This window comes from Enoplosus armatus, chromosome 23, assembly GCF_043641665.1.
Source record: "Enoplosus armatus isolate fEnoArm2 chromosome 23, fEnoArm2.hap1, whole genome shotgun sequence".
Classification (NCBI taxonomy): domain Eukaryota; kingdom Metazoa; phylum Chordata; class Actinopteri; order Centrarchiformes; family Enoplosidae; genus Enoplosus; species Enoplosus armatus.
The window spans coordinates 4,186,771-4,214,511 of NC_092202.1; the positions used below are offsets into that span (position 1 = coordinate 4,186,771).

Sequence of the window (27,741 nt, forward strand, 5' to 3'; positions counted from 1 at the left end):
GTGGAATAGAGATGATTAGATCTTGAAAAAAGTTACAGGAAGAGAAGAAGAGACAAAAAAAAACTAAATGAAATATAAAATTTTTTTTTCAGGATACATTTGTGAATTCTTTCAGTGGAATCAGTAAAACATTTAAAATCAGAAAGTGAGGGATGCATCGACATAAGCAACAGATGTAAAGAGAGCAACAACAGAGAGGGGAAAAAAAGAAGAAATAAACACAGTAACTTACTCTTATTGAGATGGCAGTTACACAGCTGTAGAGGGAGACTGATTCTGAGAGAAGGAAAAAAAAAAAGACAAAACCAGAAACAGTCACATTTTTTATTCTGCGCTAAAGCGTGCGCGTACGTGGGCACAAGCGGCAATCCTCCCTCTGTTGTTGAATATGTGCATATCGCTGTCTGTGTGTTTGCCCTATCTGTTTGGGCTGCGTGTGTCCGTCTGTCTGTCAATCTGTTCCCAGCGCAGTCTGTTTGCCAATCTGTCATATTCTGTTTGCTAGATAAGGAGATTGAGAGCATGTGTGTGTGTTTATCTGTGTGTGTGTGTGTGTGTACTCAGAGCAAATTCATTTAAACCATGGAGATGGCAGGCAGGTACTGCTGTTTCCTTGCAGTTAAGAAGATGCACACTCACTGTCTCCACGTTACTAACGTATAGAAATGCTTTTGCTGGATCTCAGTTACGTAGAGATGGCTGCAATTCCACAGCAGCTGAGGAACATTTCAGATCAGTTTTCTATTTTGCATAAACTACAAAGGAAAACTCAAAAATCCTTTCCAGAGAAAAAGTGCATGAAAAATTGCAAAACCCAAATGGGCTTCTGAATGCACTCACCCAAAAGAAAAATAACAATGCATGAAGATCAGGCAAATTACCGCTAACAGATTAGAAAAAGACACATTTCAGGCATCTGGGGTCGAAGACACCGACTACGTGACTGCAACGGAGTCCATCCGGGAACATTTGTTGCATGCCATCCCTACTTTCTCTCCCCTCATTCCTCGTCACCTCGCTATCGAACGGAGACAAACATTCTTGAAAACAGACTTGCAGAGGTGGACGATCCACTAAGTGATTTAATGCCTTCATTAGAGAGATGAAAGGAAATGAGAGAGAGAGAGAGAGAGAGATCACAATTCTTTTGTTTATGTACATGCTTTTATTTCACACTTGCTTTGGCAATGTAAACATCCGTTTCCCATGCCAATACAGCCCCTTTGAATTGAATAGAGAGAGAGAAAGAGAGTGAGACGGAGAACAGCCGGATATGAACTGGGGATGTTGCAGTTCATGGTCGATGTCTTAACCCCTAACCCACAGGGACGAAGTGTTTTGAGGGTTTGGATTGGTTTGGTTTTATTCTGTCATAAAACGAAAGCACAAGCAGGAGCACACAGATTTAACCCAATGTAAAAAAAAAAATATGAAACAAACTGTAAACTGCATATAAAAGTGTTCTGCATAGAACTGAAGCATGACACAGAGTAAAATCACAAAAAGTTAAAATAACTTATTTCCATAGAGGCCTGGCCGGCCCCAAACCATCACAACAAGTATCCTCCTGCAACATTACAGACTGAATGTTAAAGTTGAAAGCTCTCATCAGCCCACTCTTTCGTCCCTGGTTCTAATAATGAAACAAAGCCTGCAAGCTCGATCACACTCACGTTATACTGCTCTCACTGCAACATGCCGTATGTTACTTAAGCCAACAGTTCTTGGTTGACTCTTTTGCTGCCTCACTTCTCACCTGAAAGCTATGCTTTTACCGCTACTGTTGGCGCTGACGTAGTTTCTCCTGTTCATACAGAACTCCACCCCAGAATCCACCTGTAGGCTCTGAATCTACGTCTGCTACAAGCTAAGTTAGCATCGTGCCGATTTTGGTGTTTGTGGAGTGACAAAATCAGTGCCATGATGCCAAATATCAACGCTGTACATATTCTACATTCACATAATGACCCGTTCTATGTGAGTTGGCTGACTGAACTGATACTAGTGACAACCAGCGCATGGTTTGAAAGAATGCTGCACTCATTAGCAGTCTCGAGGCTTGTCTTTGACCATGTTCAGCATCGCAAACTCCACCCTGACAGTTCCTGGGCCATCAGAAACTCTTATCAGGGACTTTTTTTGGATAAATGCAGGTGAGTCCCTTAAAAAGATTCATTGAGAACCTTCAGCCACTGAAAAAGAGCCTGTGGTGTGAAAATGTGAAAGAAAAAAAAGCCCTAACCTCCACTTCACATTTCAAATCTGTATTTAACCATGAAGTGTTGATTAATTCTGCAAATACATTTTTTTCACCCACTTTGGAATCACTGGATTGTGTGTTATGTGGGTATACTGTGATCCCACCTGTGAGTAACTTGTTGATCCGGAGCTTCTCCTGGGGTCCCTCCCCGACGCCGGGGATCCCCCCTCCTTCTGACTGCCGACAGAGGAGGAGTCTGAGCAGCTACTGTGGACTGGGAGAGAGGGAGAGGTGGTTATAGGTTAACAGATAGCATCAAAATTCAGTCAATCTAGCAGGTGTTACACACACTTAAAATATATATATTTTGCTATCTTTTTGGTCCATGTAGTGCAGTTCAAATAATGATACCTTCCTGCATTAAGGCTTGATTTGCATGCATGGATTGTTTGACATTTACATTAGCATTGTGTGAATGCACTTCTGTAATATAGAAATCATTGTATCACAATGTTTTCTTGAAATGAAAAAATGGAGAGAGACTGTGTGTGAGGGAGACAAAGAGAGAGGAGTCAGAGAGAGAAGGCATTTTTCTCATCCTGTTCAATGAATTTCTAACACTGTGTTCTGTCCCGGAGGACAATTCATGCATTGAAATCCTGAGCTGCTGCACTCAATGAGCCACCTGGTGAGCAGTATGTGCATTACACCGAGCTATGAATGGGAAATCACTTTGGCTCTAGGGCAACAGCGGCCTTCGGAGACTGGATGGTGGGTCTGGAATCTGAAGGATTACATTTCAGATTGTGTGTTTTTATTTTAATTTTTCATGTTTTAACCCTGTGGCCAGACCTCTTTTCTTAAGGGGAAACTCCACCCTCAGATATTGTAATATGACTACATAGCACCAATTTGTGATGCGTGTTCCAGGAGTTATTTTGTGACAAAGATCATGCTGTAACTACCTCTCACGGTTCTACCTTAGTTGGTGGTTTCCTCATTCTTCAGGTGGAGTTGTGACTGTACTGAGTGTATTCAGCGGGGAACTGTTGTGAACCTGTTGCTGATTATATGTGTAAGTGGAGAGTGCACTAATGCTGCTGATAGCATTAAATATAATAGTAAGAGCAAGATGATGATGGCAGTTTTTTTTCATGGACTTTCACTGAATTGGCAGATTTCTCTTAACTCATGTCGTTGCCTGAACATTGAACAGATATTTACCCTGAAGTTTTAGATTATCAGATACATGTGACTATATAGTAGCTACAGGCAAAACCACATATAAAATAATCAAATAAAGTTCAAAGCAATGAACCATGTTATGCATTTAATGAGACCAAACTCAGTAACCAATTTTGCTACTTTAATGGCAGCTTGATCAGAGTTATTAAACAGGAATTTATGGAGCGATAACATGATAAGATGATATTATCATGAAAGTCAATAAGCTGTAATGTTTTAATTATCAACCAGCCAGACAGAAAAAGAAATACAGGAAATGCAAGATAAAGCCGCAAAACAGTGCAGCAGTATCCTGGGATGGATGCTTCCTTTAATATTCATCGTTTATGGATACAGTATGGGGAAGACAAAGTCACAGTTTATGGGAGACATGGGACTGAAGGTTGTGATGGGATTTGATCACGGCACCAGTAAAAATGTGTTTCCACAGTCAAACTCTTTGACTGCGCTACATATTCTCTGCAGGCACATCACAGCTCCTCAAACTTTCTCAGTGTGAGACAAATATCAAAAATTCATAGAGTAGCCCGGGGGCACGGGATTGAGAAGAAAAAAAAAACATGTACCACATTATTACCTTGTCACATGGGGAGATACACCCAGGACCCGTTTTGTTTCCCGCCTGTAATCTCATGGCCAACATCGCTCTCAGCTCGGAAAGCAAATTTGAACATTTCAGTAATCCAATCTGGTCACTTTAAACTGAGCGACTTCCTGAAGCCACAGTTTGAACTGAAAAACGGTTCATGATCACATTCTCTATAAAACAAAGTGTTCAGATTTTAATGACAGTGATCTACCTGTCAGTTCAGTTTCAGGTCAAAGGACATAAATTGAAATTGGGGAAAAACCTTTCCCATTAAAAAAAACCCCCAAAACACTAATTAAAATCTTTGATGCAAATACGTGCAACTTCCCTAAGAGCACAGTGCTTCTTGTTCCCTTTGAGCCTACCTCTGTCGTTGAGGCTGTAGATGGAGTCCAGTTCTGAGCCTTGAGTTCCTGTCGCGTCCAGCAGCAGCTTACTGGAAATTCCCATGCAGAGGGACTCCTTCAGACACAACTCTGGGAGAAAATCATAAGAAAACAACACAATTTTATACAGAAACCACTTAATGTACGCAACTGCAACTTTGGCAAGATGTTCTTATATAAAGCACATTGCAGTATAATGACTGAATGTTGATTTATTTCTTTAAGGGAGTAAGACAGATGTAACAGGGTAAGGGAAGAACTCAGTCTATCTGGGAAAATACCTTTTGTTTGGGTACACGGGAACAATGTAAGTAGACGTGTCTAAAATGTGTCAGTCCCTTTTTTTATGCCAGCTGCAGTGCATCGTATCCAGTGTGATACTGTAATCTGAACCAACTACAGGAAGCGATCCAGAGACGCACGCTTTTATGGACACAAGGAGGTGGATATGACATGTGATAGCCAGCGGTTCCTTGTGCTTGGAAAGCAGACTGGACCGGTGCTGATATGTTTGTATGTGTTCTCTACTCACACGAAAGGCAATCATCATCGCAGATAAAGTTACACAGAGAGGAACCAGATTTGTCTTTGACCTAGGCCGACTTCCACAGCTAAACCGCTGACGGAAATAACCCCTTGCACAAAGTTTTGGGCAGTAATTTCAGATGTCTTATCCACGAAACGATGTTCAGATTCAGGATGAAAAATGGGAAAGTGGCCCTTTTAACTCTGCAGTGGACTGGCCACGTGTTCAAGGTGTTTTGACAAGGTGAGTGACAATACTCATATTTTTCGATTCTGTGCATTCTTTTCCCTTGTCAAAACCTGGTGCCTACATTACCCACAATGCAACTTGAAAGAATCAGGTGTGTTAGCCTGGAAGACTGCTAGCCTTGTAGTACTCCCAAAGTTCGGCACGCTTTCCCTTTACTATCTGAACACCAGGAGCCAAGTTGCTGAGGGATTTCTAAAAGTGTCATAAGGGAGTCTTAAGTTGAGGCCTCTGGGGTCAAAGGTCAGACGTCTACCTGTGTTGTTGATGGCATGTGTCCACAGCAGATGGGCAATGTCGTGAGTCCAGGCCACCCTGTCCTCCCTGTCCTTCCCTTGCAGCGTGATGCAGTCTCTGATTCGAGGAGCCTGCCGGACCCAAACCTCAAACTTCACTCCCTCCTCGCCCACGCTCTGAGTCAGACCCATCTCACCCGTCTGCAGGGAGAAAAGAAAGTGGAAAAGTCAAGAGATGGAGTCCTGTCCTCGGTGTCTTCAGCCGAGAAACGTAAGCACCTCAGACTCAGTTTGTCTTAGTTTGCTTTCAATTTAATCAACGCGAAAAGTGGATTTCCCTCAAAACTCTTCAAACACAGAGCGCTCAGGAGAGAGAGATAATGAAAACTGAAGAAAAAGATTATGTGAGTGTGAAAATACAGACAGTGTATGTGGGGGGGGGCGGTCTCTGTACCTTGATGCTGTGTTTGTAGCTGTAGGCGATGCGTCCCGGGCCGGGGCTCTTCTGTTTGGTGAAGATGACGACGTGCTGGTAGAGGAAAACGTTCCTCACGCCTGCCCGCTTCCTCCGAGCTCCCCCGCACACCGTCAGCTCGCCCTGCCGCACCAGCTCGCCGCGCTCCGCCACGGGGATCTGAAATCACACATAACGTACACACACACGTTAGGATTCACTTATCCTGGCCTGAGGCCCCGGCCCAGGGCCTTTATCTGCAAAAGATACCATCTTAATTTCTATTTAAGAGGCCATTTAGCCTTGAATTGAGTTAGAAATCATGTCTTCTTTGCCACTGGGTTGAAATATATCACTTTTTTCCCACCTAGTTTCATTTAATTGTCTTGAAACAGTGAATAAAATACTGCAAAAAGGCAGATTACTATACTGGATTCTTAAAACAAATGGCTTCGGAAACAAGTGAAATAATCTTTGATTTTAAAATGATAGAAAGTACAAATGTTGATGCTCCGTCGCACAAAAACGAATACTACTTGAATCTGGAAGTCTTCATGAGGTAATTGACACCTTTATTACCTGACAGGAGCTTTAAACGCTTTTCTGGCCTGCTCTCTGAGGTGGAGCACAATCTCAAACCTTCCCTCCTTCACCTACTCCAAATTTCCGATTTGGAGTTGGAGGACATTTCAGCTAAAAAGACTGAAAAGCCTTTTTCTCAAGAGAACAAAGAAAAGGACAAAGCAGTGTCATTATTACAGTGCCTTGCATGGTGACATACTGAATTCCCTCTTCACAAGGATGCTTTCTTTCTGTTGGATCTGTGCTCTAATTGGCCAGCTGACTCACGTCTTTTGTAAAAAAAGGTCTGATTGTTCACGTCAGTTACAGGGTTAAGAGACGTTGTGATGTTGTTGCAACTCCTACCAGAGGCAGAGAGAGGTTGATAAAAGTCAAATCTTACGTAATGCTCCTTAAAGACTCAAAACTAGACTTACAAAGACACAAATGAACAGGAAACGGGGGGGGGGGGGGGACATAAACAATACAACAGGTTTTCTCAAGCGTAACTGCTTAACTGCTCTGCCAATAGGAACAGATAAGAACAGATCATTTACCAGCAACCTGTCACACAGAAGTTTTATTTTTAAACCTCTAGAGATACGTGGGTCATGATATAAGTGATGCTTCACACACTTTATGAACGCCCACATCCACACCCACACTCACACACACACACACACCTGCACTTACGGTCATTTTACTTGGAGAGCTTTTGCAGCGCGATTTGAAGTAGCTCAATGGGAGTGTTTGTGCTGCCATAATCATTCCCATCGCTTGAAAGGGGGAGGAGAGGATAGTGTGTGTGTGTGTGTGTGTGTGTGTGTGTGTGTGTGTGTGTGTGTGTGTGTGTGTGTGTGTGTGTGTGGAGTCATTTGTCACGACTAGCTCTGAATGATACTGCTGTGTCAGAGTAGCACAATATGGGGCAAGTGGATGTGGTGTTTTCTGACTTTATGATAAAGCTGTTTTTTTTTTACGTCCATAATAACTGCAGTACTTTCCTCTATCTGTGGTCTGAGCAAGATTAAGGACACTTTCATTGTTTTAAGTTAAGATTTTCATATCATGCACACACTCAAACGTCATCGTGTTCGCTAATTCAAGGATATGTTGATCATTGGAGTTCACAAGAAACTCATAAAATCTTCCAGGAGTGGAAAAAATAGGAGAAAATGTAAATGAGCTTCTGGTCCAAAAGATTCCTGTGAAGTATATTTTTAAAGTAGTTTGTACTTTATTATATTCAAAATAAACACTAATAAATTCCCTTGTTTTTTCAATAAAACTATTCCATCTCTTGCAGCCGCCTGACTTCATCAAGATGGCTTCGTTTCTTTCCCTCTAAGAAAAGAAAGTGGGACTTTCAGACAGTTGCAGAGTCATAAACTGGGACAGGCATTCTCACCGGACATCCGACGATGAGGTCACTGGCCCTGAGGTCCTCGCCGTGCCGCTGGGCGTGTCTCAGGATGGAGAGGGCGGAGTCGGAGGCAGGGTTTATCCCTCCCAGCTCCTCCAGGGCCTCGCAGTACTGCTCCAGTCTCTGAGTGGGAGCCTGAAGACAGTGAGGGAAGGACAGAGGGGAAAGGGGGGAGGCTGGGGGGAGTTTGGACTGCGGGAGAGTGGGGGGAAAGAAGAAGGGGGGGTTGCGTAAAAAGAAAACTTAAGACCTGGTTGTCTCTGATTGGCGGCTCAACGTCACAATCAGACTTAAAGTTAAAGCAAAACCTCCTGATGAATCCAGTTTATTCACTTTTTATTATATAATACAAGAAACAGCGTGTTCAACAAATTAAAATGATCCCACAGTGAAACCTGAAGCTAGTGTACAATCTATGTTCACTAATCAAGAAGTTTGCTTTTTCCCCGTAAAGAAGTTTATTAGTAGAGCACATTAAAACGCAGCTTAAACTGACCAAAGTGCTGTTCACACAAAGAGAAACACACCAACCGCCACTATTTACAATTTATTCATTTTGCCTTGTTTCATGTAGACGTTCAACACATATACTTGAAACTGATCAGTTATATCAGATATCGGAGACCAGCTCGTGTTTTGTGCTTCAAATTCTAATGTGGGTGACTTTTTTTTTTATATGTCAGTGTTGAACAACATCCATAACAACACCTGTCTTAACTGAAAAATACAGTATTTTGTGAAGATTTACAGATAATTAAATACACTTTTTTTGGGGGGTTAAGCTGATTGTGGTCCTCACTAGTCTTCAGAGAGACTGATTTATATTACATGAAATTTAGGTTTAATTTAATTGGTTTAATTAATCTATGTTTGTTGAAGAGCTACAATTACCACTTGATTTGTTTAATCAGGACAATTATTGTTTTTTAGTTATTGTTTCTTTGTATATCTTGAAGAACTTGAAGAAGCCAAGCTTGATTTTTATCATTATTGGTCGAAAAATACAAACACAGAGAGCAAACATAATGACATTTTAATCTGTTTCTTTCTGTGTGAAATCACATATTCTCCTTCTGGGTTTCCACTAATCACAGCAACCACGTGAAAGTAGCCACATGTGCCGTTCCTCTCTTTCATCGCCATAACGATCATCACCGCCGTCCCCAAAACGATCCCCATCATCATTCAGCCTTGATCGCCCGTTTCACCATCGCGACAACCATAAACCCTCCCGCAGCACATAATCCACAATGTGTTCAAGCTGTTTTTTTAAAGCTGCTGCAGGATGTGGCATGAACTCGCACCGCCTCCTGGTGGTGGTTTCTCCGCAATGCTCCTTTTATGAAGCACTTCACAACTTGAATGTAGCCTCAGAGATCTTAAGCGCTGTGATCTCTCCATGTAAAGTCCTCTCAGTAATCTCACGATGCTGTCGATGTATTAGTTTTAGTTAATTGTAGCTTGCGAGCTCAAATTACTTTCTCTATAATCCGCCTTTAATTGGCTTTTCTAGTGTACATTAAACATGTAATTAGCTTTACTGTATACAGCTCATTTTTAATTGCAGCCACTGTTGAATAAAACAACTTTAATTGGTTTGTGCTTGTGATGTGCTCCAAAATGACTCGTAATGGCGTCCTCACATTGTGATTTAACAGATTTTCTGAAAGGAAAACCAAACCAAATGAGAATTATATGACACCCCGACACCCTTTTTTTATGTGTATAGATTCAGTAATGTGTGATCATCAGTGGGTAAACGGCTTTTCTTTAAATGAAATGATGTTGACTGAAATGAGCTGACGGTAGAAGAGCAGGGAGACTCATGAGATCTCTGTGAGCACAACTAGTTGATGTTGTAGAGATTCAGGGTTTTAATCAGACAGCAGCGACGTGATGAATCTTACCTTAAAGAAGTCGGCAGCCTGTGTGACCAGCGGAGAGTCCAGCTCTGGTTTAGTCCTGATGTAGTGGGAATACTGCAGAAACTGCTCCCGCTGTGTGTGAGAAAGAGAAAGGTAGGGCATGTTGATGTTTTGTGTGTGTTTTTATTGCCTTTAATCTGATCAATCAAACAAATGCTTGGTCATTTAAAACTAATCATAACTACTGCTTTTAAAAAGCTACATGAATAAACTTACCTGAGCTTTTATTTGGATAAATTCTGGTACATTTAAAGACAAAATCTGCCATATTGTGATATAAAACTGTTACTGATAAACTGACCTATCACAGATTTATGTACCACAAAAGTGAAACACGTCTTTATCTTAGTGTTTCCAAACAAATGTGAACAAATGTTTTCCAGCGCCAGAAGTAAATGAACAATTAAATCTTTATTAGATTAGATTTCTACACGAAAGATGTCTTCGATCAAGTACAATGAGGACGCGGGGGATTTCCAGTCAAACTACAGATCAGTCTTTTCAAGGAAAATGTACATTTGTGGGTTTCATTGTTGTAGTTTCGGTGCCAGTAGATAAAAAATGAACCTGTGTTCCTGAACTTACATATTTGCTGAAGCAGTCCTGTTGCAACAAGCTCTGCACAAGAGCGCCCTCCATGGCTGGGAGAAGGCTCCGCGAGTGGAAGGTGCTGAGGCTGGCCCAGTTGGGGAAGAGGGTGTCGGCCTTCCCCCTGATGGAGGCCGGGGTGTCTGAGAGCTCCAGCAAGGGGAGGTATGTCTCTTCTACCCCCTTCAGGACAGCCACATACTGCCTCTCTGAACTCAGCATCCTACACCAGAGCAGGTACAGCTTACTGCAGGACGGGCGGGGGGAAGAGGGGAGGAGGGGGGGGGGGGGGGGCAAGGAGATGATAGAGGAGAGCAAGGAAATGGATGAGTACATTTGCAAAAGAGAAACAAACGTGGGAGAAAGAGGAGAAGTGGGGGGGAAGAGGAAGTGGGAGTGAAGATAACAGTAAGTACTGGACAGAGATCAAACAGTTAGTAATGATAAAATGATCTGAGATTGCACGCTGACTGATAAAATCGCTCTGAAACAGACTTCAGTTGTACTTAAATCATCCCCAAACGGATGAATCACTTCCCCCTTTCATCTCAGCCCGGCCTGTCGTAAATGTAATTTATACTGTTGGTCTTGTTTTGGAGCTCTCGGCTAACTCAGACCTTCTCACACTTATTGTTTCCACACAGAAAAATACACACAAGGAGGACATTTTATAAAAATGAAAAACAGGGAAAAGAAGCGAAAATGACACCAACACACCTCTGTGCAGTTGAACCCGCCCTGTCTGTCCCCGTCTCCCTCTCAGTCCTCCCTAGCAGCACGTGTTGCCGGGGCGACCCCGTGTGGTCCACCACCTCCTTGCTGCTCACCTCAACACCTCGAATTAACACCCCTCCTCCTCCTCCTCCTCCTCCTGTGCCCCATCCAGGGATGGCTGCAGCCATGCTAGTGGTAATAACTGGGTCAGCTAACGCCCGTCTCCCCAGCCAGGACATGGGGGAGTTACGGCTCGGCCCGCCCACCGGGGACTCGGGTTTTGGGGTGGCCGTGCCTCTGCGGGGAGCCAGAAGAGCCTGGAGGTCAAAGCTTGGGTGACGCTTCCTGGGGGGCTTGGAAGGCAGCGGGGCGTCTGTGGGCTGTAAGGTGAGAAACAGGATTATAAACATGACATTAGCAATAAACAGATTAACATTAAACCAAAACCTGTTAAACCTCCACTCATTTATTATTCTTTTGGCATCTTCACCAGCTAATCGCTACCTTTATCTGTCTGCTGTTTGGTGCTGGGCTGGTAGCACTACAGTGGGTTTATCAGAGCGTTTTTGTACTGAAAACAACGCTGATGGGAGCGGTGAGTCTGAACCAAAACTGTTAAGAGCCGGAAAATCAAAACAATGAGGTTAAAGACACTAAAAGGCTCCTCAGAGTTGAGGGGAACTGCAGAGTCGGGTGATTATTCTCTGTGCGTTAGTCATCACAAGCAACCCAGCTCACATACAAGAAATCATTTGATGCATTGTTGATATAAAAATAAAGATAACAGCAGTTTTAATGATGATCTTCTGATGAAGGAATAGCAATAGCACGGTTGACACATTTCGTCTCACAGTAGAGATCATTATTTTGTGGACAGTGGATTCAGTTTATTTCAGCACATTGTGAAACTCAACTTGCAGAAACACATTTGAAATAAATATACCATCATAATGAGCATTTTGCCACCTTCCTTCCTTGTAATTGTTGTGTGGTAATGCAGATACATGAGCGAGGACATTTGAGCGTGGGCTGCTACAAATGGCAAAATGAAGGTTTTTTATGTCTTTCGGCAAACAACAGATGATTTTGTTGTCCCTCCCATCAAAAGACAAGTTGACCTGTAAGCCAATGTCCAAATGAAGTCTTGTGTAAACACTGTGAGAGAATTTCTTTAGTAGTCCCATGGGGGTTTAAAATCTAGAAAAGTCAGCAAACATGTAGGTTTTTAAATTAAACTAGTCAAATTCAAAACAACATGAAATGCTGTCTTTTGGCAGCTACGGCCCAAAAGCATTGTAGTATGCGCCCTATTGCAAATAGGATTATTTATTTTGCTGAGGGGCATGTTTTCTAATTCAAAAAAGAAAAAGAAAACAACTGCAGAATAAAATAGAAAAGAATAGTAGTATTGTGGTACTAATATTGTAGTAAATAAGACAGATATGAAATATTAAATACAAAATCAACTCACACTCTTCTTTGCAGGATTCAGAAGGTTCTGCAGGAACTTCCCTCCTCCAGCTCCTCCTCCACCTCCTCCCCCTGCTCCCTCTTTCTTATTCCCTTTCTCCTCTCCTATCTTCAGTGTGGAGCAGGTCTGCGGTCTGAACAACGATGCAAGGGATCCCCAGGACTGAAGCCCCCCATCGCCTCCCCCGGCTCCCAGTCCCCAGTCGCCCTCTCCCTCAGAACCCATCAGGTCCCACAGGCTGCTGGCGGAGGGCGTCTTTGGCTTCCCCTGGCCCTGATTCTGGGATCTGTCGGACTGGAGGAAGCGGGGTTTAACCTGCGCCACGGTCCGCTGGTAACGCTCTACTGTCTGGGTCCAGAGATCCAGGAGCGCCCCGCCGCCCAGCTCTATGGCTAAGGAACGGGCATCCTGGAAACGGGACGGGGGGATCGGAGGCAGGGAGGCGAGAGGGCAGGTGGAAGAAGAGGAAGACAGGGAGGAGGAGGTGGAGGAGACTGCATCGCACCACTGGGTGGCCTGCACAGGAGACGGGGAAAGAAAAGATGACTGTTATTTGCCTTGAGGAAGATTTGAAACCATTAAAGTGTGATCATAACTTCCTGTGCTGCGTTACCTCAGTCAGTGTGGACAGCAGCCTCTGTGTGTTATCCAGGGTGGTCCAGCAGTCAGACAGACAGTGGGACATGTCTCTCAGCTTCTCCCTGACTGGAGGAAGTCGGATCTGGACGTTGCTCAGGCCCGCCCAGTCCAGCTCGCACCAGCCCTCCAAATCACTGAGCACTGACAGAGTCTCACTGTGCAGCTCCTAAAGGATACAGGAAGATCCACTGTGAAGGCTTTGCCTGGAAAAATCCTGAAGCGTCTACTGTATCCTTGACAAGACACACTTGGGAAATCTTGAATGTTATAATGGTAACAGCCTCTGCCGGGAATAACCCGACAAAATGTCTACATTAGCTTGTGTGCACGAGAATGACACAAATATGCCACTGAACAGCAAAGTGCCCCCAAACACATCTGTTTACATTTAAATGTTTAAGTTATTGACTCCTCAAGTCTTTCAGTGGGTAATTCAGAGTAACAAGTGTAGCTTAGGGGTTTGCAGAGCTAATAGGATTCATAATCCTTGAGTTAGACAGTCATATTGTTTTAGTGGAGGACATTAGAGCGCCTCCATAAAGAGAGACGAAGTGAAACCAAAACTTCAGGGTTATGTTCCAGAGGGGAGAAAACTCAAAATCACATAGTCAAATAGAGCCCTACAACATAACCTTGCTCATCAGTATGTTGTGCAATCCACATATAATATTGTTGTTTACTTAGTTTCCAGTTTTATTGGCCTTTAACAATTCTCACAAGCCCAAGACCTTTGTGGCTTAAACGTCACTTGCAGGACTGAATTTGGCCAGTTGAGCAGCTGCAGCTAACCAAACACCATCATTGTATTTTGGACAGAGATTATAGTTAAAATGTTAGCAGAACAGCAGCTAGCACGGAGGTGGCGTCAGGGTTTTGGCTTTCTATTAACAATTCACTTTAGGTAAGCTTTAAGGACAGCTAAGCATGCAAGAAAATCTATCTCTGACATAAAAAAAAACAACATTTTAAAGCCACCCTATGTAACATCTGCTAAACAGCGGCCATTTTGGCCACAAGTGAAAATGGCTGGATAATGCTAAAAGCTAAAATGTGCAACAGTAGCGCAAGAGAGTCAGCAAACTGACTCAGTAGTATCCGTTATATCAAAATGTGTTTGTATTAGCTAACATTAGCCACGATAAGCTACTGGTCATACCAGACCAAGCAAGGCTGTAGCAGCAAAACCCCTGACCGCTTGAACTGAACAACACTGCCTTTTACTGCTTATGAATTTAATTTTTCATTAGTAAGTAGTAAATATTTTTATTCTTCTTTCAAATGCTACACAGTGTAGCTTTAATACCACGACGTGTAGGTGATTTTATGTCATTGTGATGGCTTTTGTTTGTATAAAAATGCGATAATCATAGTGAATTAGTGCAGTCTATGTTTCTGCATGTCATTCTTGATACTACCACTGAATGGCGCCAAAGTAAGGCATCTTTAAATCCTGCGCATAGCGGCTTTAATCTTAAGATTCGTGTGGTGATTGTGAGACAAGTACAATGAACATTTCCTTTTATGTGTATTATGATAATTCTACGCTGTAGAAAAGTTAAAGTGTTGAACACTCACATTGGCTGTTTCTTTGAATGTCTTGAATTTCTGCTGTTTGAGCGAGAGTCTGCTGAGGGACAGAGGAGGGTCCTTGTAGTCTTCCAGCTGTGACTGGACTTGCTCAATCTCCTTATCACACTGGGGTATAAGACAGACAGAGAGGGAGGTGGGGTGAGAAGAGGACACAGACAAGATATTCACTGTACATGGGGGACAAAGACAGAGCTGAGGGAATGAAACCCCACAGAAAAGCAGAATGATTTTTTTTTAATCCAGTATACTGTATTACATTGTACACTGTAGTATCTGTCTTGTTGTGTGCAAGCAAGAGAGGGGAGCTGAGTGAGAAGAAGCATATTTTAGAGAAAACATATGGCAATCACTAAACACCAGAAAATGAGGGAGTTTCTATCCAATCCCTGTTAGGAACAGTGGGGAGTTTGTTCATGAGCTTCAGCAAAGGAAAGATAACAGTCTGCCGGCTTTGTGAAAGGAGAGTAAAACCACACCCATCTTATTCCTCCCTCACACACACCTTTTCCAGTTTGTCCACGAGCCCGGCTAGTCGTCCCAGAGCCTCCAGGTCGCGACCCCTCTGGTTGGACACTCGGACGAGCCGATGGAGGGCGTCATCCACGCTGTCATAGAGTTTAGAGGTCGCAGCAAGAGCAGCCCTGAGGGGACAAACGTCAAAAATAACCAGGCCTCTTTTTCAAAATTGTAATGGCAGGGAGAACTTGTCATAGCCAAAAATCACATTTTGGCTGGTAGAAATGATGTAATTATGAAAAACAAAAATCCTCGCAGACCGACTGTAATCAAGTCAGCAATCAGCCTATACTTGTATTTGGCCTCATTCTTGTAGAGACTGAGCCAAAACTCATTACTGGATAAGAAGCGCAGCTACAAATACGACAGTCTTTAGATCATCTTTAAGCTGTAGTCAGGCACAAACAAACAAGCTGCATCGCTCCGTCCTCCGTTTGTTGTTAAGTTCACATTCCTGTTTTTTTTTTTTTTCCCTCCAGCTGGTTTTCATTTTTTTGTCTGAAAACAAACAAACAACCTTGTTTTCACAACGAGGAGTATTTTTAACCTATAACTCATCTTGTCAAAAAAAATCCCTCAATCAAACACAGGAACTGGGAAGTAAAAAGGACATGCAGATCCCTTTTTTTCTGCCCCTTTGGGACCAAGCTGCTTGTGTAAGGTGGTTTCTGCATGTCTGAGTATTTGCCCAATTAGAATTGTTGTGCTCGTTGTCATGATTCCTTTATATTTAAAATAGCCCTACTTCAATAGGCCTGTGTCTGATGTACATTCCAGCTGTATGCAGACTCATTAGCATCATCAAGAAGAAGCCTATTATCATCCAACTGCATGCAGACGCACACATTGCTACTGTATGTAATTAATGTAGAAATCTGACTTTTAATATAATAGTCCATATACTGAATATTATTATCCAGTTTCTTTCACATCTTTTCACAATACTGATCAATTCCTTGTTTGGAAATACATTCACTGACTCTGGTCATTTTCAGCGTCATGCTGTATGTAAGGTTTTACAGTAACCAAACTTCTGTGTGATGTTAGTGGCAATAATGTTATGTTTGGTCCTATTTGTGGATTTGAGCAAGTTGATTCCCAGCAACAAACCACAGGCTTTGTATCAAAAGCAAGATGGGGGGAAAAATAAATATGGCAATAAAGTATAAAAATGAGGCTTCCTGTACCTGCAGTCTGGTGACTTCTGTGCCAGTCCAGACGCACTATTGGTCAGTCCTGCGAGCCAGGCCCCGCCCCTTTGCTGTAGCTCAGTTAGACGTTGGTCGGCCAGGACGCTCACCATGAGCTGTCTGTGTTTGTCGATGCTCAGAGGAACCGTCTGACAAAGAAACAGAACAATGTGATTATTAATGTTTCTGTGGACAGTCATCAAACTACGCACAGTGAGATTTGTACCTGGCTTCTGAAATCTTAGACTTCTCTACCTTGATGTTGTCTGGCATTGGCTCAGTGTCCATAGACTGCAGTGCTTCTCCTAAGAGTGAGAGGGCGCTCTCGCAACGCTCGGTCAGACTCTCCAGACTCTGAAGAAAAAATAGGAAAAAAGCATTTTAATGCTGGAGAGTAGCATTTTAATTAGTCCATCAAATTAACTCAAAACACAAACAGAACTTAAATTGCATGAAACCCCTTCTTTCTTCCATGAGAGAGGTCAGAGAAAGTGCAGAGGACAGGACGATGTTTTCATCTGTTTGGATAAAGCAACATTAACTGTCTGGGGAAAAAGCCATTAAGAGTCCTTGACCTTTATTCCTTGATTTATCCTCCACACCCAGATCATCACAAATCTTTGAAATCATCAGCCACCACAGCACAAGCGCTCTTTCCAGCCAACATCCTCTTATCCGTCCTTTCTCCTCTCCAAACTTTGCATTTCTCCCACTCAACTCCCTCACTTGTTGTAATAATATTTAAACCTACTTGTTTACTCTAAGAAAACAAGTTAACCTACTCTACTAGAACCGAAGATTGACACTGGTACAAGTCCCCACCTATGATATTGTAGATTGAAAGCTACTCTATCCATGTCTATGACCTAAATGTAACTCACGCAAATTAAATAAATGTGAATGTCAATCTTAATTTCCTGGTCAATATCATCAAGACCGCTCTTAACGCATGCTCACGTCAGTAAATCCAGCCGCCTCAGCTGATTATGGAGCTGACTATTGAGTATGTACACATTTAGGAAAAGAATTAAGAGGAGATCTTTTTATTTTATTCAACCAGACACTCACTAGTCTGAAGACCAGCCAGTCTGAGTGACAGTGGGTGAAGTCCCCGTCCATCTCTTTGGGCAGCTGTTGCTTGTCTACATATTGCTGAAGGACCCCGGTTCCTCGCACCGTGTGGATCTGGACAGAACAAGAAAGCATAAGAAAGGGATTTCTTTTTTAAAAATTAGAAAAAATACGAGGACATCATGCTGCAGACTTGAGCATAGAAAGTCTTATTTTCTTATTTAATATAGACTTAACAAAGCTGAAAATATTTTGCGACAGACAAATACTCTCCCTTCTTGATTCTGAGGACCGGACGCATAAAAAAAAAAAAAAAAAAGGAAAAACATGTTCACCTTTTACAGTTGCATGTTAATTCATCAGCAAAAATAAATAAACCAATTACTACCACACAACAAAATGGACAGAGGAATGTGTGGTGCAGCTCCAACAGCTGTTCTTTTTCTAATAGTGTTAACAACGTTTGGGCGGGATTTCCCTTTAACACGCAACGATTACTGAAAATACAAACCACATGGCAAGAAAACATTTCTCATGCGCGTGTGAAAGAAAGATCTCTGCTGATCAATGCAAAGCAATGAGCTGAATTACCGGTAAAATGGGAGTTATTTGCAAACTCTAGACGTGCCTAATGTATGGAAATAAAGTTCATTTAGATTCAAGCACAAAGTGAGTGTGCGCTCCAGCTAAGAGCATCTGACATTCATCAAATTTTAGCAAGGAACAGAAACAAAGCGTGGCGTATGAAATGTTATTTCCTCTTGAACGTTTTGCATTTCAAAGCAGGAACTTTCAGTTTTTGCTAATGTGTTCCCACATACTTTATCATTGTGGTTTTGGCATGTTTTTATAAGTTCCATGTGGGTGTTCTACCTGTGTTTTAACATCACGACTTGTAAACAAAAACTGAACTAAAAGGCAATGAAACTATGCTATGCTGTGTGTGTGTGTGTGTGTGTGTGTGTGTGCTGGATCATAAATTGTAAACATGTGATTTGCATGAGGTCACCTCTGCTCCTTCCAGGCTATGAGAAATGGACTCCTGTTGCTCTTCCACCAAAACCAGAACAGATCCAAGGCCGCCAGGAACCAGCACCTGGAACACACACACACACGTAAATGCGTGTACATGAGCTTCTTCATCACATCTGCAGGCAAATTAGAGCACACAAGCAAACATTTAGCACATTTAGCTAAATCACTTTTTTTCTTTCTGTCTCACCTGGAACAATTTAAGTGCAGAGAGGCTGAGAGTGGAGGGTGGAGAGCGTCTGCTGTCCATTAACACGGTGAGACCCTTTTCTTTGGCAGTGGGCCTGATGGGGATGGATGGAGAGAAGTGCATGTAGGGTTAAAACAGGAGCAGACATTAGAAAAGAAGGGTTTTATTCTAAAATGAGACACCTCCAATTAAAAAAATGAAAAAGAATGATGCCTACTAATTTAAACCAATTATAGTCCTTTATAGAGGACAGTTAAGGGGTCATCTATGTTTTATAAACATTAAACTTCATATAATTTCTTCCCAAACCTGTTGTGGAACTTAAGTTCAGACTTGCTCTGAGCAACAGACGAGTGGTGCTTGTGCCGGGTAAACTAGCAAGCTCAAAGATGTTAAATTAGACTTTGAATCATTTTGTTATGGTTTTCTCTGCTTTCTGGCACATGCTGTGTTTTCTTTGCCCCACCTTTTGCTGCATTTGGCAAAGTCAGCGAAAAGCAAGTCAAGTCATATATAATTATGAAGCACTCTTGGCTGAACAGGTTTGTAAATGAGCGGTATAACAAGTAAGAAATGACAGAACAAGCTGATCGTAGATTGTACAGACAGGTTTTTTGAGTGTAAAAGCAAAGCAAGAGCGGAGGTTTCAGACACAACAGGACAATATTTTATGGTATGAAAGGGGATAATATGTACTTTAAGTTCTGCGAAATTATCAAACTTTAATTCCCTGTTGCTGTCTTGAAACTTATAGTACAGGGATGTCTGAAACAAACTAAACCACTGAAATGTATCTCTGGATACAGCCTTACCGAGTGATTCTGTGGTAGCAGGCCAGGACCCGGGCCATCTCCTCCTCACAGAAACTCTCCTCTGATGCATCTGTCTCCGTGACAACCAGAGCACGTCCCAGCCTGTCCACTGTACCTGTGGTCGGCATCAGGCAAAGCATTGAGTGGGACGGCCGGGAAAAAGTTCTAACATGCTGAGACTACAATCAGTCTGCTGCGTTGGTTTCTACTGTAAGCTTGTCAGTGTCATCCACTTCTGCTTAGGATAATCATGTTCGAAGTTTTGGAGCTACATTTCCCATAATGCTTTGAGCGATGCAAGCAGGAAGTAAAATGTTGCCATAAAGTTAGCGAGTTAGCTGTGGGCTATACCTTGAGCTCTGTTTTTTAACGTGTATTTGTTTACAATTTGACAAATCTGCACCATGAAAACCCATGCACAAATTAGCTATTAGCAGTTCATGTTTGCATTGCTGGCTGCTAACTAGCATAACAAGAATATAGTAGGCCTGAAAGAAACTTGCCTGTCAACTTTAGCTTTCCTGACTGGAGAAGCTCTGTGTCCAGTTCCCTCAGCTGGGGAGGCTCTTTGGATGCAAGACCATTTAGTTGGTCAGGACATGTCTCTCCTGACCCTGCCTCCTCATTAGAGTGGTTAAATAAGGCTGTGCCTGATTGGCCATTGCAGACAGGCAAAGATTCAGCCTCTGTGTCTGTTGAGAGATACAAACGTTATAGAAAATATTCTATAGGATATTTTACGACTTTTAGAATCGAATCTTTATGCATTAACAATCAATTGTCTACAGACCTGCACTGCTTTTCCTTGTGTCCTCTGCCCCGTCATTAGTTGAAGGTAGCACTCCATCAGGTTCGTCTGCCTGCTCTCTTTGCTCCGATTGGTTCTCCTCTGTAATTGGCAGCTTTGGCAAAGCAGAGCAGGTGGTGGAACTTGGTTGAGCAGCTTTACCCTGCTGTTTTGATCCCTTCTGGTGTGCACGACCACCAGACCTGGCCCTCCCTTTGGCCCCCTTTCCCTTCCTTTTCCTCCTAAAGACAAAGCACAGGAAGGTACTAATGAGGTACAACAGGAAGTTAATAATTGGTATCACTGTAGAGATTATGTTGTTTAATAATGATAATGTTATTTAGAATGTGTTTAGAAGGTGTCTTTTGTACCACTGGCTTCAGGCCTATATGTGTGTAAGTTCAGACAACTTGTACCTTGTGCGCAGAGTTTGCAGCAAAGTGTTACTGATCTGTACTTTCATATGGAAGTGTGAAAATGAAAACAAATAAGAAGAAATGCAGCATCCCATTACAAATGAATATGTACCTTGGCGCTCTGAATCCTGCGGTTTTAACTTCTTTTCCTCTAGGACACACTCTGTCCTCTGTCTTTCCTTCATCCCTTTCTTCTGTCACCTTTGGATTAGAGGAACTCTTTATTTTAGATCCAATATCGGAAATCTCTCCACTTTCTAAGAGTCCAGTGAATGGTCTCTCTGGTGCGTCTGATGTTGGGGTGGTGGCATCACTGTCTCCGCTCAGCGGTTTATCTGTATCCTCGAAAACGGAGTCTGAATGAGATCCGTGATCCGAGTGGCCCTCTATACCATGTCCGACTTTGTGGTTCGTAATGTCATGGATTTCATTTGTGACCAGACTGTCCCCACTCTCTGAGTCTTTACCTCTGTGGTCGTCTCTGCATGGTTGCGTGAGGCCGTTGCTATCTCTCTCCTTGCCCACGCCAGGCCTCCTCTCTTTGAATGGGCCATCAAAATAAAGCCGGTGTCGATCCAGGCCCTCAGAGTCCCTGCTTGTTTTATCTCCTTCATCAGAGTCGTGGACAGAAGAAGAGTAAGACCGTCTCCCTCTGCCAGGGTCAGTGACTCCTGGTGGAGGCCGAGGTGGTAAAATGTCTCCTTTTGGGGTTACTACGTCTCTTTTGGCTCCAAACACAGCTCGAAAGCTTCCTGACCCTTCCAGTCTCCCATATCCCCAAGCTTTCCCCTTCCGGAGTTTGATGGCTTTACCTCTCCTGCACAGAGGCAAAGTCTTGGTCTTACAAATTCCATGCATTTCCAGGTACCTCTGCCTTGTGTCAACCCCTCCATCAGGACCCACTCTGGGTTCCAACAGCTCCACATAGTCCCCGTCCAGCTGAGGGTGCCTCACTGTCCTCCCGAGCCCATCTTCACTGCGCCTTCGCCGGGGAAGCGCAGGCTCAGAGTCCACGCCGTTGGGTGGTAAACCATCATCTTCCTCCTCATCCCAAGACCAGGAGTCCAGTTCTCCAGAGGATGAGCCACCCCAGCCCCCGAGGCTGCTGCCCCCCTCACTGGGCAGGCGGTTGGATACGGGGCCCTCGTGGTTGGACATAAGGCCCAGCTCCTCAGAAGGGTCGTGGATGAATTTTGGGTAGACTACTTCCTTCCAAGGAAGACGAACCACACCATCACATGTACTGATCAGGCAGGTGTCAAGTCCTCCTCCAACTGTGCAAAGATGAGAGAGGACTAAGTTTATGTCAAGTTCATATGTTTATTGAGGGTAAACATTAGGTAAAAAAAGGGTCCTCCAACTTAAAAAACGTGGAAAACAAATGTTTTAACTTTTGCTGCCTTTCTGTAGCACTGTTAGGTTCTTCTCACCGCCCACCGCCTGCTGACAACCATATATCTCTCCCTTCACTTGCCGCCCTTCCACATGCCATCCCTTGGTCATAAACTTGCCTCTTCAGGCACACATCTGTTTCACTTCCACTGTTTTCCCTGTAGTCTTCTTCACAATCATTACTTACTGGCAAAGCTAAATGTTAATTTTCACTTTAAAAGCCTGATTACGAACCTAATTTTGGCTTAAATCCTAGGACAAACCTCAGAGACTCTTAACCTGAGATACAGAATAACAGTAAGAATTTATAATAAGAACTTGACATGGAATAACTTTCACCCTGGTGGCTTGGCTAGTAATCATCATCCATGCTTTGTCATGTTTAGAACAAGAACAAAATGTAAACGCCAATATAGGGCATCCTTTCTTTACCTTCTCTCTTGTGGCCCCGTTCTTTGTTGACGCTGTGCAGCCACTCAGTGGTGAACACAAGGGGGTGCTGCGACTCAGGTACCAAGACTTCCTGAACGGTGCGCCCCCCAGGGGCCAGACATTTTAGGGCCAGACGGGGGCAGCGTGTAGAGAAGGGCACCACCTGCAGATAGAAGTCATTACTGCGCAGGAGCCTCCAGTCCAGGGTGGACAGCTGTACGACCACTTTCTCACCTAGACACAGAGGCCAGCCGGAGTGAAGGAACAAGCAGCCCAGGTACTGAGACTGGAATGACAAGAAGAAGAAGAAGAGAGTGTTAAACCTTCATCTGAATTAAATTAAATTGTGTGTGTCAAGTCTTCTCTCTGTACCTCTTTAGGTTGGGTAGTACACTCACTTTCCTTTAGAAAAGAAAAAGAAAAGCCTGCCTGCATGATTGTGTTTGGCTTAGTTATTCTGTGAGTTAAATTTCTAGAACTGATACCACCCCAGTCAACAGTATTCACTAGCTCCACTGGCCAAAAGCCAGTGCCACATACAAATGTCAGACATGTGACTCACACAGTGTTTTCTAAAGTGCAAAACCGCTTAGCTGGCATGACACAGTGAGAAGTCTCTGGATAGCTGCAGAGAGTCAGTGTGAGTCAGACAGAAACATGCAGATGACCAGCTCTTCACAACAACAAGCCACTGTTAAAACATGCCACTGTTCAATAAGTGGAAAACACATCAAGTAGCTCTGTAAGAAAATCTAACTAAACAACATGGGTCTAAATATAGAAAATCCCACAACCAAGCATTTACTTGCGAACTCTGAATTTAGGACAGAAGGCCCCTAGTGTTATCCTGCACTATCACTCAAATGATCTGTTTAGAAAGAACCTTATTCCGAATGCTATTCCCACCTTAATCAATCCTGTGTCAGATCTATATCCCCCCTCTCGCAATCTGAGGTATAAAAACTCATCCAGAACCTCGCTCTGCTGTTCCCAGTCACGTCTAATCGACTGACACAGTGCCGCTCCCTCCCCCCTCCGTGCTCTCCAGACTCACAAGACGTGATGATCAAATTATATTCCTTACTCGACCTCTTCCCCCATCTCCCTTTTTCTACCTCTCCGTGCCTTATTCAATTTCTTCCCTTCCCAATTTCATCTCCTGTCTCCTTTCTTGCCTGTTCTCTTGCTGTCCCAAAGTTTAGGGGCAAGCAAAAGTCTGATATCTGTCAGGGTGGATATAAGCATTGAAAAGTGACTTAAAAAGTTTGTCTGTTTTGAGTCAGTCCACGTTCTGTAACTCTCTGTGTCCTCTGGTCCTCCTCCCTCCTCCCACTTCTCCCTCAATGTACCCCAGTGTTTGCTTCCTCTTCCACACCTACCATTTCTCAAAAATTCCTCAATCAGTCTACTATAGTCTGCAACCTCCGGCATCTTCTCCTTTTTTCGCAAAAACGCACGCACGAGCACATGCAAGCACGGTGAATGAAAGCCATGTTCATTCTCTCCCGCGACTCCCACCACTTCTCCGTTACTCACTCTCTCTTTCTCTCACAGCAGTAACACACTCACATATGGAAGGAATTATTGTCATGACTCACAGTCTAACTCCCGTCCCAGGCAGCTCCACTCAGCTACAATGAAAACATAGTTTGCTCACAATGCCTGTGCATGTGTGTGTGTGTGTGTAAGTCTAGGGAAACTGTAAAGGGAAATATGAGACAGTTCTTAGCCTCCCAGCTTGTGCTAAACAGAGCGTGTTGTTTATCTTTGTGTGTGTGTGTGTTGGAAAGTAAAATAAAAGGAATGCTGTTCAATATAAACCTCAGAGCTTTGAGTTACATACATCTTGCATCTCATTTGTTTGTCTTGTTTTGTGTGTGGGTGTGTGTGTGAGGCAGAAAGTGGAAGTTGCATGCTTTTGCTTTGTGTATGTCGGAGTCTAAAAATTACAACCAGAACTCTCTTATTTATCCTTCAGTTCACTGTATTTCATTCATCTCTGTCCATTCAGTGGAGCTTCCAAGGCAGGAAACCACCTCTTTTGTCTGCGGGTCACAGCGGCTGGTAAATCTCAAATTTCACCAGCCACTTTCACTAATTTTACCGACCAGCTAGAGTTTTAGAGCAGACTCGACCCTCCACAGTGTAGTTAGCAACTGGCATAGGGTCACACATGCGTGAAATTATAAATGCTTTTAACTTGTGCCACACTGGTCTCCATGTCATCAGTGATACCAGACTTAAGATTTGACACTTAGATTCAGGGAACAGAAATGAGGACTTGAGATTGACATGGACTTGACTGCTGTGAGTCTTAACTTACTTGAGATTTGAATGCCTAAAGACTTGATCTGACACGTTTTGCTAAATTCCTAAAAATGATCCCAATAGTAATGCTTTTATGAAGACTTGTGACTTCTCTTGGACTTGTGCTTGAGGAGACTATTGAGACTTGATTTAAGACTTGTCTTGATAGACTTGAGGCTCAACTTGAGACTTGCTTTAACAATAATTGAAATCAACTTGACGTGAACTTGTCATTTAGAACTTTTGACTTGACTTTGGAGTTGCACCAAAATACTTAAAAACAAGTCTCACAAGCCTTACAAAGACTTGTGACTTGGTTTGAACTTGTCCGTCCGAACTTAAGACTTGTTTCGACTGACTTGAGACTTGACTTGAGACTTACTTGACTTGAATCTTGACTTCCCCAAAAGACTTGAAAACAAGTAAAGCCTTACGAAGAATTATGATGTAATTTGGACTTGTCCCTTACGACTTGAGATTTGAGTCGTTTTGAGACTTGAGACTTGACTTAGGATTGACTCTTTCCCCAAAAAACTTAAAGTCGCACTTGGACCTGCCCTTTAGGTCTTGGAGACTTGACTGGAGACTTTCATTGCTGAGACCTGAAACTTCGCTTGGACTTGTTTCCATTGACTTGGACTTAGAAACAAGTGAAGCCTTGACTTGGGCTCGTCCTTAAGGACTTGAGACTTTCTATCTATATACAGTATCTATCTATTTGAACTTGCCCCAAAATACTTGTAAGCTCGCTCAGACACCCTCTTTAGGTCTTGAGACTTGACTCGAGACTTGAGACTTTGGACTTGACTTGGACTGGTTTCCCCAAAGAATTAAAAACAGCTCTTTCACTACACACACGTAACAATGACCAAAGCAATCAAAACAGTTGACAGATTTCTCACACTATACTTTTTGCATTTGACAGCTGATTCTGCTTCTGATTATGCAGCAACGTGTGTGTTCTCATACACAGTGTTTGAAATTTGGAACTCACGCAGGCGTGCTGCTGGAGTTTGTGCAGGAGGTGCTTGGCAGGAACGAAGTAGTCCAGGAGGTAGCGAAGACTGTCGTGTTGATAGGTCGACTCCAGGACTGAAAAGACCTGTGCAAATATGCAAAAACGGGGTAGGAACACTTGAGTGAAAGTGGTCTTATACAGTGGATTACATGATTAGATGCACAAAAACAAAATGCCCAATTCTATATATGTCACTGTCTGGGGAAAACATTTCTTCTTCAGAATATCAGCTTCTCATGAACTAAGAGCAGCCCTTGTTTCAGCTAGACCGCCATGCATTTTTGAGCGTATCCAATGGATTTTGAAAGGGTTTCATTTACTCAAGAGTGGAAGAATTTCCTCCAACCAGACAGCATGTAATCAGATATTAAAACAAAAAAAAAAATCACCAAGGCTGCTTCATTTTATCCATATTATTTTACCAAGCAGCTTTCTCCATAGCAACAAATAAATTTGATTTGATCCTACATGGCAACTTGGAACAAACCAATTACTAAATTCCCATAAACGCTAACGTAGAAGGGCCCAAAGCCTTGGCTCAAAGGCCCCTTAGTCCACTGGTTTTAGGGGAAACAGAGACACTACACTACAAAATGTTCCCACAATGCACCTGTAAGATATTGAACAGTTTTGCCCAGCTGACTGCTCTTTCTTAAATAAATGTTATGACTTAAAAGCAGAAATAGTGTGCAGTTTTTGGTAACAACATCTTAAGCTCCCGGTTGGAGGAAGAGGGTTTGGCTATAATTGACCAGCTGGCTGGATTTTGTTTGTGTTGGCTTCTAGCTGCAGTTTATATCAGGGGAAAGCCACGTTATCTGCACTTAACATCGCCTTCCCTGCACACTCACAACCCCACAAAATCGTCTTATCATTTAATTGAATCTGCATTATTTATATTCCCCTGTTTATTGCTGTAAAGATGTGGACTGGAATAAAGGTGTGTGTGCATGCTTGTGAGATCTACCTGGGAGAGGAGGGGTGGTGCTGTGCTCTCAAAAGGAGGATAAAGGGATGAGAGCGCCCCCTGCACACAATCCTCCATTGCCTCCGAACCCTGAGAGAGACAAAGATGGTAAGAAAGGGTTAATGCTTAACCGGACACTGAGTCAACTCTAATGTCTGTGTTTGTGTTTAACAGCCGGGTTGTCTCGCTTTTTGCTGACACACACACACACACACACACAGAGACAAATATACACACATATTCGACTTTCAACTTCCTGTTGAGTGGTCTGGGGAGTGTCAAACATTTCCTCCAAGGCCCAGAAAATGTAAGAACCCCCAGAACAAAAGAGTCAGACCACAGCAACATGTTAACTCCCTAATAATTACAAACACACACACACATGCACGCTCAGTTGCATGCGCATTCACACGCGCATCATAACACTGGGCCGTCCTGTGAGGTGGAGGGTGACAGAGCAGAGCACGCAACACATACAGTGTTTATTTTCCTACTGTTGGCATGGCGACCTGCAACTTTTTTCTCTCTCTTTTCCAGCTTCTCTCTTTCTCTTTCCCTCCCTTCACATTTCCTCTCAAACATCCCATCTGCTTCTCTCACTCTTTTCCTCAGTTTCATCCCCCCTCCCTGTCCTCTTTTTTTTTTCTCATCTCCTCTTTTTTTTTAACCCAACTTTCTTTGTTTCACCTCCACCCGACTCTCCGAATGTCATCTGACAACAATTACATCGGGATTCTCTTCAACACATGGCATGTTGTGCTGAATAACTGCAACAACCGAGGGGATGGATAGCCACGGGAGAAAACCCAGAATGGGAG

General features: G+C 43.1%; 1 protein-coding gene across 1 annotated transcript; it reads right to left on the reverse strand.

Annotated features, from left to right (window-relative positions):
• Positions 1-27,426, reverse strand: arhgef40 (Rho guanine nucleotide exchange factor (GEF) 40). The gene is made up of 27 exons (XM_070930190.1): positions 27,418-27,426; positions 26,924-27,013; positions 25,933-26,040; positions 22,632-22,917; positions 20,920-22,081; positions 20,395-20,633; positions 20,108-20,296; positions 19,605-19,719; positions 18,793-18,886; positions 18,580-18,666; positions 17,568-17,684; positions 16,755-16,853; positions 16,497-16,648; positions 15,296-15,434; positions 14,779-14,898; positions 13,178-13,369; positions 12,565-13,080; positions 11,097-11,473; positions 10,377-10,626; positions 9,774-9,863; positions 7,852-8,058; positions 5,883-6,062; positions 5,449-5,629; positions 4,400-4,510; positions 2,365-2,474; positions 233-276; positions 1-21 (listed from the first exon to the last, which is right to left on the reverse strand). The coding sequence occupies exons 1-26, from the start codon at positions 27,424-27,426 to the stop codon at positions 250-252; spliced, it is 5,247 nt and encodes a 1,748-aa protein (XP_070786291.1). The 3' UTR covers positions 1-21; positions 233-249.
• Positions 27,427-27,741: the final 315 nt, after the last annotated feature.

Excerpts from the sequence above, each read along its gene's own strand:
- arhgef40 (XM_070930190.1), bottom strand. Across the intron at positions 14,899-15,295 it reads TCGTGGACAAACTGGAAAAG|TGTGATAAGGAGATTGAGCA; the intron begins GTGTGTGTGAGG and ends CTTATACCCCAG. Across the intron at positions 6,063-7,851 it reads ACCTCATCGTCGGATGTCCG|ATCCCCGTGGCGGAGCGCGG; the intron begins GTGAGAATGCCT and ends GTGTGATTTCAG.